The sequence below is a fragment of the Amaranthus tricolor genome, chromosome 4, assembly GCF_026212465.1.
Source record: "Amaranthus tricolor cultivar Red isolate AtriRed21 chromosome 4, ASM2621246v1, whole genome shotgun sequence".
Classification (NCBI taxonomy): Eukaryota; Viridiplantae; Streptophyta; class Magnoliopsida; order Caryophyllales; family Amaranthaceae; genus Amaranthus; species Amaranthus tricolor.
In genome coordinates, this window is record NC_080050.1 from 15441373 (window position 1) to 15460287 (window position 18915).

Sequence of the window (18915 nt, forward strand, 5' to 3'; positions counted from 1 at the left end):
ACTAGGTTGTGCAGACACGTTGTGATGGGATAACTCTGGTGTGTTGGTTGCGACATCAATAATCTTTTTCGATCTTCCTCTACTTCTTTTCCATGGAGGTGGTTGCTCAACCGCTTTACCCTTTTCCGGACACTTCCTTTTGTTATGTCCAACCTTATTGCAAATGCCACATGTCATTTGAACCCCGTGTCTTGAGAGCTTTCCTGGTTTTTTAGGATCTACCATATTGCTCAAAATAACATCACACTTTCCATATAGTTTGACAAAAGATCTACAAAACAAGTGTGGACCACATTTCCTAAAGGCATCAACAGCAACCGGATTAACATCCTCCATCTCAGTCATTGCTTCCTCAAAATCAGCCAAGTTGTATGCTTTGACACATCTCCAAAACAGTAATTTCAACTCTTGTCCTTTGAATGACTTGTTCCAATTTGCGTAGATGTGCCTAGCACAATGCCTATGTCCTACTTTTGGAAGCTCCAGCTGGACTGCCCTCAAAATGCTCTATATAAGTATTTTGATCAATTTTAATATTTTCATGAGAATGCAGAATTATAACTGATGGAAGGGTTGGCAAAATGGCCTCATCATGTGCAAGGAATCAGCCTACCAAACAAAGAAACCAACCAGAAAATAAAAAAGAACAGAATCACAATGTTTGGGGTTGATCAATGTTTCTAATTTCTGATTTGGGGTTGATCAATGTTTCATGTTTCATGTACATCATTTTCATGAGAATGTTTTTAGAAAACAATCATCAATGCACAATATTTTCTTGCACCCACCAACCCAACCATCTTTAACCCCTTCAAAGCAAACAAAAACCTCTGAAATGTGGGTGGATTTGTGCCTTGATCAATAACAACAACGAAGTGGCTATTAGGGTTACTTCGTTCTAAAACCCCAACATGGCTAATGAGCTTCTGATAATTTTGTTTCATAGATCCATGTAACCTCCTATGTGCAGCATACTTAATCTTGTACGCAAAGCCCCTACTAATGATAATTCGAAATTGTTTCCTAACAATATCAATTAGTTCTACAGAAGGAATGTGTGGCCTTGACTTGAATAAATCAAGTAACTGATCTGCACACCAAAAAGCTTTGAATTGACGATTAGAATCCATGTTTCTTTGACAAGTGTGATCACCATTAACTTTCTTGACAATAAAGGAAACTCATGTTTTATCCCAACTGGCGTGGAGCTTAAAGGGACAACCATCAACACACCTTACACCAAGCTTATTCAATTTAGACTTGTCACTCAAATAAAATTTTACATCCCTTCCCTGATGAATTGCATATTTCCTTACCGCCTCCTTAAATTCAACCGAGGTGCTAAAAACTTGCCCAACAATCCATTTGAACTTCCTAAAATCGGTAGTAGCATCGTCATCTTCATCATCACTATTTTCATACTCAGATAAACCATGTGTGTTACTACACTCACCCAATTTCAAAACAGAATCACCCACGTGCTCTACTTCTTCGAATGACAATGAGAAATCTTGACTATGCACAAGCTCCTCCGAAATTTCATCTTCATCTTCATCCTCATACGATAGCTCATAATCAAGATCTTGTGAATCATCCTCCTCAGATGCATCTTCATCACTTACCTCAGCACTATTACCAAAATGTGGCTCATCTTCAGAAAAATCATATTCAAGAGGTATGCAACTTTCACTAAGGGATTGTTTTGCCTTAGATGCTCTCTTAGGGGTCAACTTTTTCCAATTCCCAAAAGTGGACAAAACTTCACTATCTTTAGTACCACTTTTTAATATTTCTAGAACCAACATTTCATTATCCTTATCATTAACTACATACACAGATAATGCTTTATTTTCAACAGCTATTTCAGTCATTTTCCCAACACAAATATCATCGGTAACTCTCTTTAACCCTTCCAAAAAGCTAACAGCATTAGGTAATTGATACCAAAGACAAAACTCATGTTTTACCCCAAGATCCTCCTTTACAATTCCTTCTAACTCAAAAACTGACATCTTATCTAGGTCTATGGAGATGGTTTTACATATACCATACACATACTCAAAGCCCACAACTCCTTTTTTTATTACCCCATCATACCAAAACTTCAAAGTAATTGAATCATTCAAATTAGCCTAAAAATAAGCAATAAACACTAAATTACATCCATTTTCAAGTGCACAAACTTTTTTAGTTAACATCAAACAATAATCATGTATGGATTGAGAAAACCAAAACAAAATTCCATCCATTTTCGAGTAAATGGACAGAGAATTTCATCCATTTTCGACTAAATGGATAAAAAACAGTAAAGTACATTCATTTTCAAAGGCATAAACGTTTTTAATCAACATCAAACAATAATCATGTATGGATTAACAAAATGAAAACAAAATTCCATCTATTTTCGAGTAAATAAATAGAGAATTTCATCCATTTTCGACTAAATGGATAAAAACAGTAAATTACATCCATTTTCAAAGGCACAAACGTTTTTAATTAACATCAAACAATAATCATGTATGGATTAACAAAATGGAAACAAACATCCATCCATTTTCGAGTAAATGGACACGGAATTTCATCCATTTTCGACTAAATGGATACAAGCCCTAATTTTTGGAATTAAAACAAAATTTAGGGATTTATATTGCAATTGAGAAAAATTAACTAACCATGAATAAGATAATATCTTTGTAGTTGATGCGTGAGAATGAGAGGGAGAAGAATCAACGGAAGTCACGAGCTTGAGGAAGATGATTGAAGAAGCAGTGGCTGCGTGAGGGAGAAGGAGCTGCTTCTGTTTCCTTTAATTATTTTTATCAGCAAAAAAAAATTAAAAAAAATGAGTAAGTTTACCGATAACAGGTAAATTGGTACGCCAGTAGGAAACATATATCAAAGTTCGTATTATTCATGGTTAATTGAAAGTTCGTATTATTGTTGGAAAATCAGTGAAAGTTCGTATTATTCAGGGTAATTTTTCTTTTTTTTATTACATTCTTGTGTTTAGTATAGAATAACTAATGTAATTTCATTAATAATTAATTTCAAATTTTGGATGAAAGCCAAAAACTAGAAAAGCATTATATTGATTATGAAAAAAAAAAAAAAAAAAAAAGCAAAATGGAAATCTTCTCATTTTTCGTTTACGTTTTAAGGTTTAGTGATAGTATAATTGTAACTCTAATTACATTTCAATCTCTAAATTTAGAATATGGTTGGAAAGAAAAAAGCAAAAAAGCAAAGAAATGAATGTATGAACAAAAATAATAGTAAAAAAATACTCCCTCCTATTCACCTTAAGAGTCTTATTTGACTTTTCACGAATTTTAAGGAGAGTCAAAAGTGGGACCCTAAGGGTAGGAAAGAGAGTGGTATTATGGGTTTTTAATGTAAGGGAGGAAAATTAGTATGAGTAATGGAGGGTATAATTGAAAATATGATAAAGCTACTAAAGGCATAAAAGTCAAAAACTCATACCAAAAACAGAAATGAGACAATTAAGATGACTTGACCATAAAAGAAATGGGACACATAAGCTGAATAGGATGAAGTATAAAACTTAGAAATAAACCTTCTAATTAGGTATAGCATATATGAAACAAAAGTTACTGACTATTTAAATTAGCTAGAAAGCCAAATTATTAAAAATTTAGGGTGTGTTTGGTTGGTTATTTTTATGGGTATGGAATGGTATGACAACCCATTCCAATGTTTGGTTATCTAATTTTACATTGGGATCTCATACCCAAAAGGGTTTTCATACCATTCTTTTCCCTAATATCCCAGACCCTCCTAACCCCCAAAGTTTCAATATCCATTCCCCCCATATACAAACCCTAATTCAAAATCCTTGTTTCACAATTCTTTGCTGCTCTTCAATCTTCCTCTCCCGTTCTTCTCTGAAATTCTCCTTCAACCTTGTGGTTCTTCGCTGCTCCTGCTCCCGCTGATCTTCGCTGCTCCTCCGTACTCTGTTCTTCCTCCGTACGCTGAAATTCCAAAGTATGTACCTTTTTTCTAGTTTGTTTTGAGGTATAACTTGTCTATGATTCTGGGTTTTTGCTATTTTATTGCTTTATGCGTAAAATTGGCTAGAACCCTAATGTTTAATTTCTATTCTCATTCTGGGTTATGCAATTTACGTTTTTTTTTTTACCTTAAATTGTGTTCAATATAGGTGTGATTGTTTTGTGAATGGGAACTACATCCATGTTGATAAGCTTATTGGTAACGAGTTTTTATTGCCTTTGCATTTTCTAGGATTCTTGACTACTTCCTCCAAATTTGTACCGGAGTATGAGTTACCATAGCTCATAAGCATAGATAACAAAAGTTCTTCAATTATTTTTTATTTAATAGAAGTATGAAATTTGGAATTGGGTTTTCAATTATTCATCTCATAATTCATTAAAGTTTGATTCTTTACACATTGTTCTTTGTTTGTTTGACGTTTTTGGATTAATTTCAAGCAATTTGGAGTTGGGTTTGCTTGCTGAATTTTTTTGTACTGGAGATGGCTTTAGTTTATACTGGATGTACTGATTGATGATGCATACTGGAGTTGTGTTTACACATATGTACTGGAGCATACTGGAGATTGCTGAATTATGAAATTGATGATGCTCAGTTTGTATTGGATTAATGCAAATGCTCATTTTGTTAAGAATGTCAATTAGCCATAGTAATGATTGCTAGATTAATTTGATGATGCATATATACATTCACAGAAATGATTCCATCTCAATTAGCCATAGTAAGAAGAAGGAAGAAGAGACAAATTGAATTACTTGTACTTCTCATGGTTGTTAACAATGTCGTCACACTCATGTACTTGGTGATGTGTATAATGGGTGTAATTGTTTATGAAATTGAACGACCACGTTATAGCAAAAGTGAGAAGAAACACCTTAGACAAAAGCACTTGGATGCACTAATCAAGGATAGTGATATAGTCTGCAAAAGTGAACTTCGTGTGAATAGAAAAACCTTTTATGTCCTTTGTGAGATGGTCCAAGATGTCGGTGGTTTAAATGGCACTCGAAATATGTCTTTGGAGGAGATTGTAGCTATGTTCTTGTACACGTTGGCACATCATTTGAAAAATAGGACAATTGGAAGTCATTTCTTTCGAAGTGGAGAAAGTGTTAGTAGAAACTTCCACCGATGTCTTCTTGCCATGTTAAAACTACATACACACTTGCTAAAAAGCCGACACCTATAACAAAAGATTGTGAAGTGGATAGATGGAAATGTTTTAAGGTAATAACATAAATTCATCTATATTATTTAAAAATCTATCCACTTTGTTTATTGTAAAACTTATCCCTCTTAACTTTTTTTTGTAGAATTGTTTAGGAGCCTTAGATGGCACTCATATTAGTGTTCATGTGCCAAGTGAGGATAGAGCAAGATATCGGACAAGGAAAGGTTCTATTGCTATGAATGTGTTAGGTGTATGTAACCCTAATTTGGAGTTCATATATGTTCAACCTGGTTGGGAAGGATCCGCTCATGATGGTCGTGTCCTTCGAGATGCTATTACTAGGCCTAATGGTTTAAAAGTGCCGCAAGGTAATCATACTTAGATTTTAAATTTTATATTGTGGAGTCCAATAAGCAATGTCATGACCTATTTTTTTTTCCATATGTCAAGGTTCCTACTATTTGGTAGATGCAGGATACACGAATTGTGAAGGGTTTTTAGCACCATATAGAGGTCATCGATATCACCTTAAAGAGTGGGGGGACCGACAACCAATTAGTGCGGAAGAGTACTTCAACATGAAACATTCTAAGGCAAGGAATGTTATTGAGAGATGTTTTGGACTATTAAAAGGAAGGTGGGGTATTCTTAGGACCCCATCCTTCTTTCCAATACGTACTCATGGGCGTATAGTTCAAGCATGTGTACTATTACACAATCTTATTCGAAAACATATGCCAACAGATTACACAATGTATTGGGATTCCGATAGTGAAGAAGGTGAAAGTGATGATGAGGGCCTAGATGATGAAGTTGATTTGATTACTCAAATAGCTACTACGGATGCTTGGACTGCTTATCGGAATAACTTAGCACAAAATATGTTTAATAATTGGAGACTTAGGCATAGTAGCCAAACATAAATGTTTCTTTAGTTTATTTGGACTTATGTTTGGGTGTTCCTTTTTATGATGTAATCGAATTTTATGGTGTTGACATATTTTTTTATGGTGTAATTGGATTATTTAATTTATCTTGCAAATAAGAAAATAGTCTTATTTCGTAATCTTTTTTTTAATACATCATTGTTGTATAGGATGAATGTTGGTCAATTTGTTCAAAGTGGAAGAGGGAAAAACAAGCGATCATGGAATAAATCTGAGGAAGAGTGTTTGATTAATGGTTTGTTGGAGATGAGTGCCGATCCTTCATGGAAAGCTGATGGGAGTTTCAAAGGTGGTTTCAAGCATAAGTTAGAGGAGAAATTGAATGAGAAGTTTCCCGGGTGTGGGTTGAAAGCTATTCCCCATATTGAATCAAAAATCAAATGGTTTAAGGATAAATATAATGTGCTAACTGAAATGTTTCGCACTTCTGGTTTTTCTTGGGATAATGAAAAGAATATGATTGTTTGTGAAAGGCAATCTTATGAAGAATTTTGTAAGGTACACAAATACTTTGACTTGTTTACAATTTGTTAGAAATTATAACATATTGTAAATGACATATCTTTTTTTTATTCCAATTCTTGTTTAATTTCAGCAACACAGAAATGCTCAAGGATTATGGAATGTTCCTTCTCCATTTTATGATCAATTGTAAATTATCTTTGGTGCCGATCGAGCTACTGGAGTGCAATCTGAGACTTTTGTCGAAGCTGTTGAGAATCAAGAGAAAGAGACCATTGAACTGGATAAGGGTGATAGTGATGAAGACGATGAATTTGATGATAATGAGTCCGTCAACCAGTCAAAATTATCAACTCCAAGTGAACCTTCTTCAAAGAAAGGCAAAAAGGAAAAGGCTCCAAATGAACTAGCAAGGAAAAGGAAGAAGCCGGAGGTTGTGGACTTAACTTCTTCTTTTAACAATATGTCTTCTAGCTTTTCAAATCATATGAATGAGATGAACAAGCACATGTCTACCATTGCAAGTGCCTTCTCTACTACACAACTACATGAGCAAGCTATCATGGCTCGTGAAGAAGTTGAGGAAAATAAAAAAAAAAATTTGGTTAGTGAATTGCTTCGCATAGAAGGATTGACAAGATTTGAAATGATGGAAGCTTCCAAGAGGTTGGCCTCCAATCCAAGTGAACTCTCACTCTTTTACCAATGCCTGGATGATGAGTGGAAGAAAGAGTTTATAATCAACCTCATTCATCCTAACTTGGATAAGTGATGTAATGAAAATGCTTAACTTATAAAATTATGTAGACTTTGTGTTTGGTTGTCAAAAACATATATTGGAATCTTTTTGTGTGGAGATGTATTGACACCATTTTGAGTGAAAATGTATTGAACTAGTATTTTTAATTAGTGGTAATTATCTATTTGCAACATAATATGTGTGTATGTATTTGTGTGTTTAATAAATGTATGTATGTATCTATATGTATATATATATAAACTGGACAGAGAATCCATTCCATAATTGAACCAAACAGTGTGAATGGATTGAATATCTATTACAGGATTGAACCAAACAGTTTTAGTCTGGTATGGGGTTCTGAATCCATACCATCCTGGTATGGGGTTGCATACCATTCCATTCCTGATCACTGAACCAAACGGACCCTTACTTACTAGTAGTAAAAAAAGATGGAATACCTTATCATATTTCTTTGTTTTTTTTTTCGTCTATATGCTATTAATTTCTCAATACTTTGAAATGCCTCAGAATTTCTTACGTTTTGAGAGTTTCGAGTGAAAATCATGATCCTACATTCGATTTTACAAAATTCAAAAGATAAAAAAAATATAGAATAGAAGACAAATAAACAAATAGAAATATATAAAATGAATAATTAAGAAAAAAAATTAAACAACAATAAGTATATGGGTGAAAAACAACAAAATTTTGATTTAGTTTCTAATACTTGTTAGATCATAATATACTTATAGATTGAAATGTAACATTTGTTAGATTCTTCCTTTCAACGGTTAAAATGAACTACTTTTAACTTTATATTAAACTTTCATATTTTTTCACATTTGAAGGGTAGTCACAATATACCTTACTTACATTTTAATCACTAAAATTAGAATTTGATTGAAAGGAAAAAAAAGGAGGAAAGCAAACAAATGAGTGTTAGAAAAAAAAAACAATATCAAAAAAATAAGAATCTTTTCCCTTAATAATGTCTTTTGAGAACTTTAGTTTTTAATTTAACTAATTTACAAGCAAATCACCATCTTAGATGTCAGTTTTCTCTTTTATACAATCCATTATCTGAGTTAGCGATTTGCTTTGGAAAAAATTTTTTAAAAAATCTTATCATACGTGGACAATATGAAAAAAAAATATATTTGTCTGTTACATAACATTAAAATTATTTTATGAAAAGGCAATATTTTGAGAGTAGACCCAACAAAAAATAGTGTTCTTTCTAAATAAAATGAAATACTTTTTTTGAAATTATATTATACACTTATAAAATTTTTAATAATACTTCGCTTTACTCAAAGATATAACAGTAGCACTAAAAAACCAAAAAATAATGTTATTCAAGAACCATAAAATGAAGCAAAGAAGACAACTTAGGAGCAACAAAAAAAAAATTAGTAAAAGTAACAATAACAATATTCAAAACAAAATAGTCTACTTTCCATTGAAAATACAATACATATAGCTTGAAATGTAGCACTTGTTAGATTATATACAAAATTAAGTAGTTAACTACTTATATACATCTAATGTAGTACTTCATAATTCATGAATATATTCAACAAGCTGTAAAGGTCCTGAAACATTATCATCGAATATTCTCCCATTGCTTGGGATATTCAAAACTGAAATTGGCATTTGGGAATTGTATGCGAATCTTCCACCTGAAGTAAAAGAGATTTTAAGGAAAACGTTCGGTGGAAAAGCAACAAAATTTGACTCCCAACCAGTTGATCGATTACACAATGCTTGATAGACTCAAACACATTCATAATAAGCTTAGTAAGGTCAAAGTTTGGACGTTGGTAGTTAAAGATCGTGTTAGGTCCCTTGCCCTAACCATGGAGAACTTTGTGGAGAGACAGACACACACTTGTCAAGACCATGGTACTGCTGCTCGACAAGACACTAAGCCCATTCCAACATCTAATCCGCTAACAAAAAGAACGAAGTCCAAAAAGACTAGGTGATGTTGCTGTTTATTTTAACAAATTCTTTTTACTGCTTATTTTGAAGAACTTATTTTGGTGATCAAACAATTTTATCATTTATCTCCCTATTTAATTTTTGACAAAAGTTTAAAAAGGGGAGATGTTTTGTAACCGTTGTAAGCTAAACAAATATGCTCGCTACTACTTTTGATGACTTTTTATTGAACTGCTGATGCATAGTGTCTGTTGGATGCATTGCACATGGTTTAATGTCGTATGCATTACATTTGATAAATGCATATGATAATGTGATGTGTTGTGCTTATGATTGATTTTGAGTTTTTTTTATAAATACTATCATGTTATGCTTGTGAATGTTTATAATGCTTGAAAAATATGATTGTAATGCTTGAAAAACATGATTATAATGCTTAAATATAATGTTTATCTTGCTCATATGATCATTTGATAATTACGTGATGATGATGATGGTATTGCATTTTCATTGTTAATATAGTTCGACATTGATTATAATTTCTAATTGATAATATAATGTCCTATGCTATACTTATTTTGAGTATTATGCTTTACACTTACGGCCCGTTTGGTACATGGTATTAGAGGGCAGTAATGGTAATAAAATTAAGTAATAAAAAATTTGGTTGTTTGGATGCCTTCAATGGTAATAGATGGTAATAAAATAAGGTAATGAAATTACCAAAAAGAGCCACTTTTATTACCATCAAACAACGTGGTATTAGGCTGTAATGGTAATGAAGTATTACTGTGGAAATAAAATAAGGTAATGTTATTTCGAGCTGAAGAATAAAAACAATGAAGAAAAAAAAGGTAATGTATGTAATTATCCAAAAAAATATTATTATTAAAAAAAGAATCATTAGATGGAATAATTTAGATACAATAATGCTTTTAGATACAAATATACAATAATAAAACTAATTACTAACAACCAATGCAATCAATGGAATATTATCTTCCATTATCATTCTTTAGTCACGCACACCTAACAAAAGAATCTTTATTACCAATTTTCATATTCATTCCTTCATTACTATTGTCATTACAACATTTCATTCCCATTACTTCATTATCATCAACCAAACGGGCCGCTAATGATTGTCGATTGTTATTTGTAATCTCCCTCCGTTTTTATTTGTTCGCAAATAGAATTTACAAATTTTAGTATCTAAATTTAACTATAATTTCTCACCGATCTATATTAAAATACATATTTATGTGGGATGTTGATAGATTCGTCTCAATATATATTTTCTAAAATATCAACTTTTTAGAATTTTTAAAAACTCACAATTAAGGATTTGCTTAAAAGTGAATGGGAAGAACAATTATATCATATGTTTATGCTTCATTTAAATAACCATGTTTATGACTAAATATTGTATTTTCAATGAAATATGATTTTGACTTTCATTAAGGAGGAGATTAAAGACTCAACTCCTCTAAATAATAATGATTCAAAACACATATTAAATTAGTCTATAAATTAAGTAATCAAATGATGAGATTAATTGGTCCAAAAATTAGTATGAAAAAACTTCTTTTATGCTAATTAAACATTAAGCTTCGATTAATTGAGTAAATTTATTTTACAAATTATCTTTATTTAATTACCATTGAAAACGCCTAAGACATAGGAATAAAAAAATGTTAATTTTTCTACAAAATAAGTTCCATACGTTTTAATCTTTGATTAAATAATATCTTAAGTTTAATTTATTAAACTATGATTATTCTAGAAATACATCCTAGAAATATGCTAACGTTTGTTAGGTTAACAAATGACTAAATTGTTTATTATTATTATTACTATTATTATTATTGTTATTATTATTATTATTATTATTATTATTATTATTATTATTATTATTATGGAATCATTCTAATACTGTTAATCCCACATTAATGTTCTAAAACTAATAATAATATACTTTAAACGTTTTTTATGTTAATTAAATTAACAGTTAATTTAATTAATTTATAAATGAACCACATGACCAAAATTAACAATTAATCCATCCTATTTCATAAGTATAAACATGTAACTACACTAATATAAATTTGACTATATTTAATTTCTTATTCGGAAATAATATATTAAAACCAAATATTTAACAAAATAAATTCAAATCAATAAACATATGTAAAATCACTTTTATACATAATATGAATTGGGACCAATAATCATATAAATGCAATTACTTAATTTCTTGATTAAATTAATATGTGCTTTGAATTATAATCATTTAAAGGAGTTGAGTCTTTAATAATAAATAAAGTACGTCTTCTTAGGTATAAATCAATGATGTGCTAGAACCATGAAAAAATAATGGAAGAAGACACCAATTTTCTTTTACTATTTTGTCTTTCCCTTAATTATTTCTGTCTGACTATCATGTCTATTTATAATAAAAAAATTAAAACTCTAATTGAAAACTCTTTTCAAATAACCCTAATATTTGATTATTAGGGGTAATTGAGTACTTTCACTTTAATATTATTAACCTGATGGAAGGTTTATAGAATTACTATAGTTCTTTAGAGGGGGTGAGTAAAGGGTTTATGAGATTTTTATTTTCCGTTAGAAAGGAGTTTCAAGGGCTTTACTATGATGTTTCATAATTTTTTCAGAAACTATTCTTTATCGTATTTTCGTAAATTGAAAAACAAACTAAGTAAAATGCGTAAATAAAGATAGACAAAATACGATAAATTGTTATTGAGGTTCAGTTACAAATAGCCTACTTCCCACCACATTCAACCTCTTTTTTTTTAATTCGAATCTGGACCATTAAGAAGGTCTCACCATGTTCTCACACATCACGTTCTTCCCCTAAAGAATGGTCTACAGTTTTCCTTTTAAGAAAAGTTAAATTCTCAACATTCTCAAAAGACAAATATAAATACTTTACAAATTATTAGAAACAAATAGTCTAAAATGAATGAGACCTAAGAAAAATGAAGAACAACTCAAGTCTTTGATCGATTGAACAAAGTAAACGTATGAAGTATGTTGTTGTTCTCTTGAATGTTCGATATAGCCATTAGGTGCATCCTTTATCATACTATGTATCTAGGTTTTGTTGCTCTTGAGTCGGGCTTCAGAATACTGAATTTATTTGAAGCCTTAGGTTCGGCCTTAAAAGAATTCGAATATTAAAATCGATTTTAACCTGAAAAGTTAGTCCACTAAAATTGAAAACTAATAACACTCCCGTTTGGTACATGGTATTAGAGGGCGGTAATGATAATAAAATTAAGTAATGAAAAATTTGGTTGTTTGGATGCCTTCAATGGTAATGGATGGTAATAAAATAAGGTAATGAAATTACCAAAAAGGGTCATTTGTATTACCATCAAACAACCTGGTATTAGGCGGTAATGGTAATGAAGTATTACTGTGGTAATAAAATAAGGTAATGTTATTTCGATCTGAAGAAAAAAAATAATGATGACAAAAAAGGTAATGTATGTAATTATCCAAAAAAATATTATTATTAAAACAAGAATCATTAGATACAATAATTTAGATACAATAATGCTTTTAGATACAAATATACAATAATGAAACTAAGAGTCATTACCATTTTTTATTACTAACAACCAAATGCAATCAACGGAATATTATCTTCCATTACTATTCTTTAGTCATGCACACCAAACAAAAGAATTTCCATTACCAATTCTCATATCCATTCCTTCATTACTATTGCCATTACAACATTTCATTCCCATTACTTCATTACTATCAACCAAACGGGCCGTAAGTTCTATACAGAGAAAGAGAATCCAAATTAAAGAAATTAGAATATACAGTGCAAGAGGATCGAAGTTAAACAAAATAGAAATAGTAGCTAGTAACACAAGTAGGTGTAAAATAAGATAATGCGGAAAACAGAATAACTCAAACTTATGTTATGCCTAAATATACGTGTTTCCTAAATATAAAATATCCAGTATATTCTTACTCTCTCCTCCAAGTTAGGTTATAGTCAATACCTAACTTGCGCAATGCACCTTCAAACGCTTTAGCTGTGACTGCCTTTGTGAGGATCAGCTATTTGGTCTTTCGATCGTACAGATGGAAGGTTGATTCCTTGTTTGCTGCTATTGAGAACAACATTCTTACAGTATTAATTTTGCCAACTGGGGAGAATGTCTCTGAATAATCTACGCCATATGTCTGGGTGTATCCCTTTGCTACAAGGCGAGCTTTATATCTTTCAATGGTTCCATCAGCATGATACTTAATTGAGAACACCCATATGCACCCAACTGTTTTCGTCCCTTCGAGTATCATACATTTCTCCCATGTGTTATTCTTCTTAAGGGCTGTGATTTCATCTTCCATAGCTCTCCGCCATTTTGGATATTCAAGAGCTTCTTCGATGGTTCGAGGTGTGGAACCTGAGTACAGAGAGCCATTAAAGGCAATAACAGTCTCCGATAAGATATCATTGTTATCCTGAGTGATAGGATATCGGGATCTCTATGGCTCGTACTCTAGGTCATATCTCTTTGGTGAAACGCCTCTTGTACTCCTTGGGGGGAGTTCATATCTGCAAGGTTCATCAGCAGTAGGTGTATCATTAGTTTAAACAAGATCTCGTTCAGGGTGTACCTCTTGTTCTAAAGGTTCTCCAGATACTTCAGGCAGGATAAGAGTAGTCTGAGGAGGAGGGGGTATCATAGCTTCAATGGCAACATATGCGGGATTATCAGTGTTTAATTACTACAATATGATGTCACTAAGAAGTTAGTATTTTCATCCAAAAATGGAATATTAATGGAAAATTGACATCTTGTAATGGGATGTTACTAAACTAAACTTATTATTATTGATTTAAGAATTAAAGTATGTGAGCTTATTATGTTTATTTTCTTGTTCTCTGTCAGCTATGTCTAATCCTTCTAGTAGTACTTCCAACATCAATTCAATTCCTATGTTGAATGGTTCAAATTTCAATGAATGGAAAGAAAATCTTTCGATTAATCTTGGAGTTATGGATCTCGACCTTGCGTTAAGGGTTGACTCTCTCGCCCCAGTTACTGATTTGAGTACCTTTGATCAAAAGAGGTAGTTTGAAAGGTGGGAGAGATCAAATCGCATGTGTATAATGATTATTAAAAGGGCCATTCTTGAAGCATTCAGCGATATAATGTCTGACGACATAACTACAACTAAAGCTTTCCTTACAGATGTAAAAAAAAGGTTTGTCAAAAATGAAAATGCAGAAGTTGGTACGATTTTACAACCTTAATTTCAATGAGATATGAAGGCAAGGGTAATATCAGGAAGTACATAATGGAAATATCTAATCCAACTTCAAAATTAAAATTACCAAAGCTTGAAATTTATGAGGATTTAATAGTGTACCTAGTTTTGATATCTCTTCCTACAAGTTTTATTCAGTTTAAGGTGAGCTATAATTCTCAAAAGCAATACAACAATTATCACGCTTGGCGTGCTTAGAAAGGTATGCTTCTTAGTTTGGTTTGTTCTGAAGTTAATTTACTTTCAGTGCTTAGACACACATGGTGGATAGATTCTGATGCAACCACTCACATCAGTGTGTCTTTGCAGGGTTGCCTGAGTTGCCGAAAACCAACTAATGGTGAAAGATACATCTGTGTGGGAGACGACAAGACGGTTGAAGTACAAGCAATTGGAAAGTTTAGAATATTGTTAAAGACTGGATTTTATTTGGATCTTAATGAAACATTTGTTGTATCGTCTTTTCGATGGAATTTGATTTCAGGATATGCTTTGGATAAATTTGGTTTTTCTTATTCATTTGGAAATGGAATTTTTAGTTTGTTTCATGATTCAAGGTTGGTTGGTTCTAGTTATTTATTCTTAAATGATAATTTATATACAATTGATGCTATTGCTTCATATAATTAATCCTTGCAATTATCTTCGCGAGGAATAAAATGAAAGACAACAGAAAATTCAGCATCATTATGGCACAAGAGATTATGCCAAATCTCTAAAAGGAGAATGGAAAGGCTTGTGTCTGATGGCATTTTAGGACCTTTAATTTTCACATACATGGATGTGTGTGTTAAATGTATTAAAGGAAAAAAAACCAATCAAAGGAGATATGATGCCAATAAGTCTTTAGTTGTCTTAGAACTTATTCACACAGATATTTGTGGTCCATTTCCAAGTCCTTCTTAGAATGAACAACTATATTTTATGACGTTCATAGATGATTATTCTAGATATGGCTATATATATCTCATTCATGAAAAGGCTCAATCACTAGACGTGTTAAAAAATTATAAGGTTGAAGTTGAAAATCAACTTAACAAAAGGATTAAAGCCGTTAAATTTGATCGTGGGGGTGAATACTATGGTCGTTATGACAGATTAGGTGAATAACGTCCAGGGCCTTTTGCTCAATTCCTAGAAGAATGTGGTATTGTTCCTCAGTACACCATGCTTGGTACTCCAACTATGAATGGTGTTGCTGAAAGACGAAATAGGACTCTTAAGGAAATGGTAAGGAGCATAATTAATCATTCTACCTTACCAGAGTCACTCTAGGGAGAAGCACTTAAGACTGCAACTTATATTCTTAACAAAGTACCAATAAAAGCGACTAATAACAAGACCCCATATGAACTGTGGACCGGTAAAACACCGAGTCTAAATCATTTTCATATTTGGGGATGTCCAACTGAGGCAAGGCCTTACAGGCCTAATGAAAAGAAATTGGATTCCAGAACACTTAGTTGTTATTTTGTCGGATACTCTGAAAAGTCAAGGGAGTTTAAGTTTCATGATCCTAAAGCTAAATCATTTTTTGAGACGATTAATGCTAAGTTTCTTGAGGATGTCGATTTTGAAGGGAGATACAGTTAGAATCATTGTTTTTGAAGAAGAGAATACTATTATTCCTCCAGATGTCATCGGTATTAAATCGATTCCCGCATCGGACATTACTCATGACGCAGTTCAAAACAGTTTTGTTGGAGAACCTCCTAGAGAACAAACTCTCGCTCCTCAAGAAGTTGTGCCATTAAGAAAATCCACTAGAGAGAGAAGAACTGCATTGCTAGATGATTACATTGCATATCTTCAAGAACATGAAAGTTCTACCTCCTTAGAGTGGATAGATGTCGAAAAAGACGTGTTTCAACACATGGTAGAAGATGACCCAATCAACTTTCATCAAGCTATGGAAAGTGCAAATTCTCAGTAATGGGTTGATGCCATGAATGAGGAAATGCAATCCATGAAAGACAATGATGTTTGGGATCTCGTCGTATTTCCTGAAGGTATAAAACCTATTAGTAATAAATGGATATTTAAAATCAAAAAGGGTTCAAATGGCAATGTGGAGAGATTTACACAATTGGAAGGCATCAATTATAAAGAGACTTTATCTCCGATTTCATCGAAAGACTCTTTGAGAATAATAATGGCATTGGTAGCACATTTTGATCTTAAGTTACATCAGATGGATGTAAAGACGACGTTTCTCACTGGTAATATTAATGAGACAATTTATATGAAACAACCTTAAAACTTTGCGGTGGGTGACCCAAAGAAGATGGTTTGTAACATAAGAAATCCATCTAAGGACTCAATCAGGCGTCTCGTCAATGGTATTTGAAATTTCATCAAGTGATTCTCTCATTTGGTTTCGATATAAATTGCATGATGAATGCATTTACCACAAGTTTAGTGTAAGGAAAAACATTTTTCTGGTTTTGTATGTTGATGACATATTGCTTGCTAGAAATGATATAAGCTTTTTGCGTGAAACTAAGAATTTTTTATCAAAGAATTTTGAGATGAAAGATCTTGTGACACCTCTTTTGTATTAGATATTAAAATACATCGAGATCATTCTCGAGGTATGCTTGGATTATCACAAGAGAGATATATTGAAAATGTGTTTAAAACGTGAAGACTCAAATCATTTAAGTGATGATAATTCAAAACACATATTAAATTAAACAAATAAATTAAGTAATTATATTTAGTAGTTTAAATAGGTTCAACATCATATTAGATATAAAGTGGTTAATTAGTAAATAATTAAGTCCAAAATATGTTGAATTAAGTTGAAATAAAATGACTTAAGTTAATTGTTTTTATAAGATAAGGTTAAATTTAAATTAAATATAAATGTTTATTTAATAAGTAATTATTTGTTGTTACACGTTTTATTAATTAAATATTTGAATAAATAATTTGCTTGGCAAACAAGTTAATACTTATTATAGGTTTTCCTATAAGTGTGGAGTTATTTTTAACCTCACCTAAAAATAGTAAAAAGAATTCAAATTAAGCTAAAATTTAGAAACTTACAATGGCTTATCTTTTCCCGTTATTATTATGTGAATTATTGAATTTTAAATGATTTGTATGAGTATTAACGTGGCAGCACATCAAAGAATTGAAATAGCCAAAAATAATATCAAAAACATGTTTGAACAAGTCTTAAGTGGAGCGTCAATTTTACTTGCGGCTCAAGGTTTTGAAGACTGGTTCAAATTGATTAGATTAGCGAAATAATAGGATGAAGTTTCCTTGGTTTGCAAGACTATGTTGAGGCGTGACATATATATATAAGAAGCTTCATTCAAGGATTAAGGATTGCAACACTACTCACAAATTAGCTTTTTATTTACTTTGAGATCTAGTATTCAAAAAGTGTTGTAAACTTAGTTTATCTAACTCTTTCATTTGTAATAGGATTTAGATTTAAAAGAGTTAGAATTTTAGTTATCATCTACTCTAAAGCTTGGAATACTTTTTAAAGTATTCATTTTGTTTTCTCTTTTGTGACATTGGGATTAGTACTTTTATTAAGGGAACTTGTAATACGTTCTTCAAAAGGAAAAACATGGTGAGAGAATATAGAGAGATCTTCTAAGTCATCTAAAGTTCATTAATAAAAGGTATTGAATCCTACGGGTTAAAAGAGAACCCATAGGCGGGGAGTAGGCTATTTATAGCTGAACCTCGTTAACAGATCCCTGGTTCTTATTTAAGTTCATTTTCGCACATAGTTCATAGATCTATTATTCGACCTAAAACATTTCCAGAAAACTGTTTTGAAAGGTCTCCCAAGCTCTTGAACTTACCTTCCAGAGAAAAATTTTAAACGGGTATACTCTCTATTCACTCCCCCCTCTATTCGATCTCCTATCAATCTTCAATTGGTATCAGAGCTGAGTTTCACATATAAAGATTAACATCTTGTGATGAATCCGATAGGAGAAGGGGTTGTTTGCTCAAGGTAGTTCGTGTTCTAGGCCTCCTTTGTTTTGTGGAACAAATTTCTCTCATTGGAAAAGTTCGATGAAGATGTTTGTGATTGATCAAGATATGGAACTTTGGGACATCATAACTAAAGGACCTAAGGTGCCAATGAAAAAGGACGCTCAAGGAAACAATGTGGTAAAATCCGAGTCCGAATACTCACAAAGTGATTTGGAATCTGTGTCCGAAAATTATAGAGCAATGAATTAATTGTGTTGTGCTTTAAATGGTACTAAGTTCAATAGAGTTTCATCATGCACAAGTGCTAAGGAAATATTTGATAAGTTGGTTGT

General features: G+C 31.9%; 1 protein-coding gene across 1 annotated transcript; it reads left to right on the plus strand.

Moving 5' to 3' along the window:
* Window positions 1-3698: 3698 nt before the first annotated feature.
* On the plus strand, window positions 3699-6239 carry LOC130811481 (protein ALP1-like). Its single transcript, XM_057677796.1, has 4 exons — window positions 3699-4005; window positions 4731-5262; window positions 5349-5574; window positions 5657-6239. Exons 2-4 carry the CDS (start codon window positions 5167-5169, stop codon window positions 6127-6129), a joined length of 795 nt encoding a protein of 264 aa, XP_057533779.1. The 5' UTR covers window positions 3699-4005; window positions 4731-5166; the 3' UTR covers window positions 6130-6239.
* The last annotated feature ends 12676 nt before the right edge of the window (window positions 6240-18915 follow it).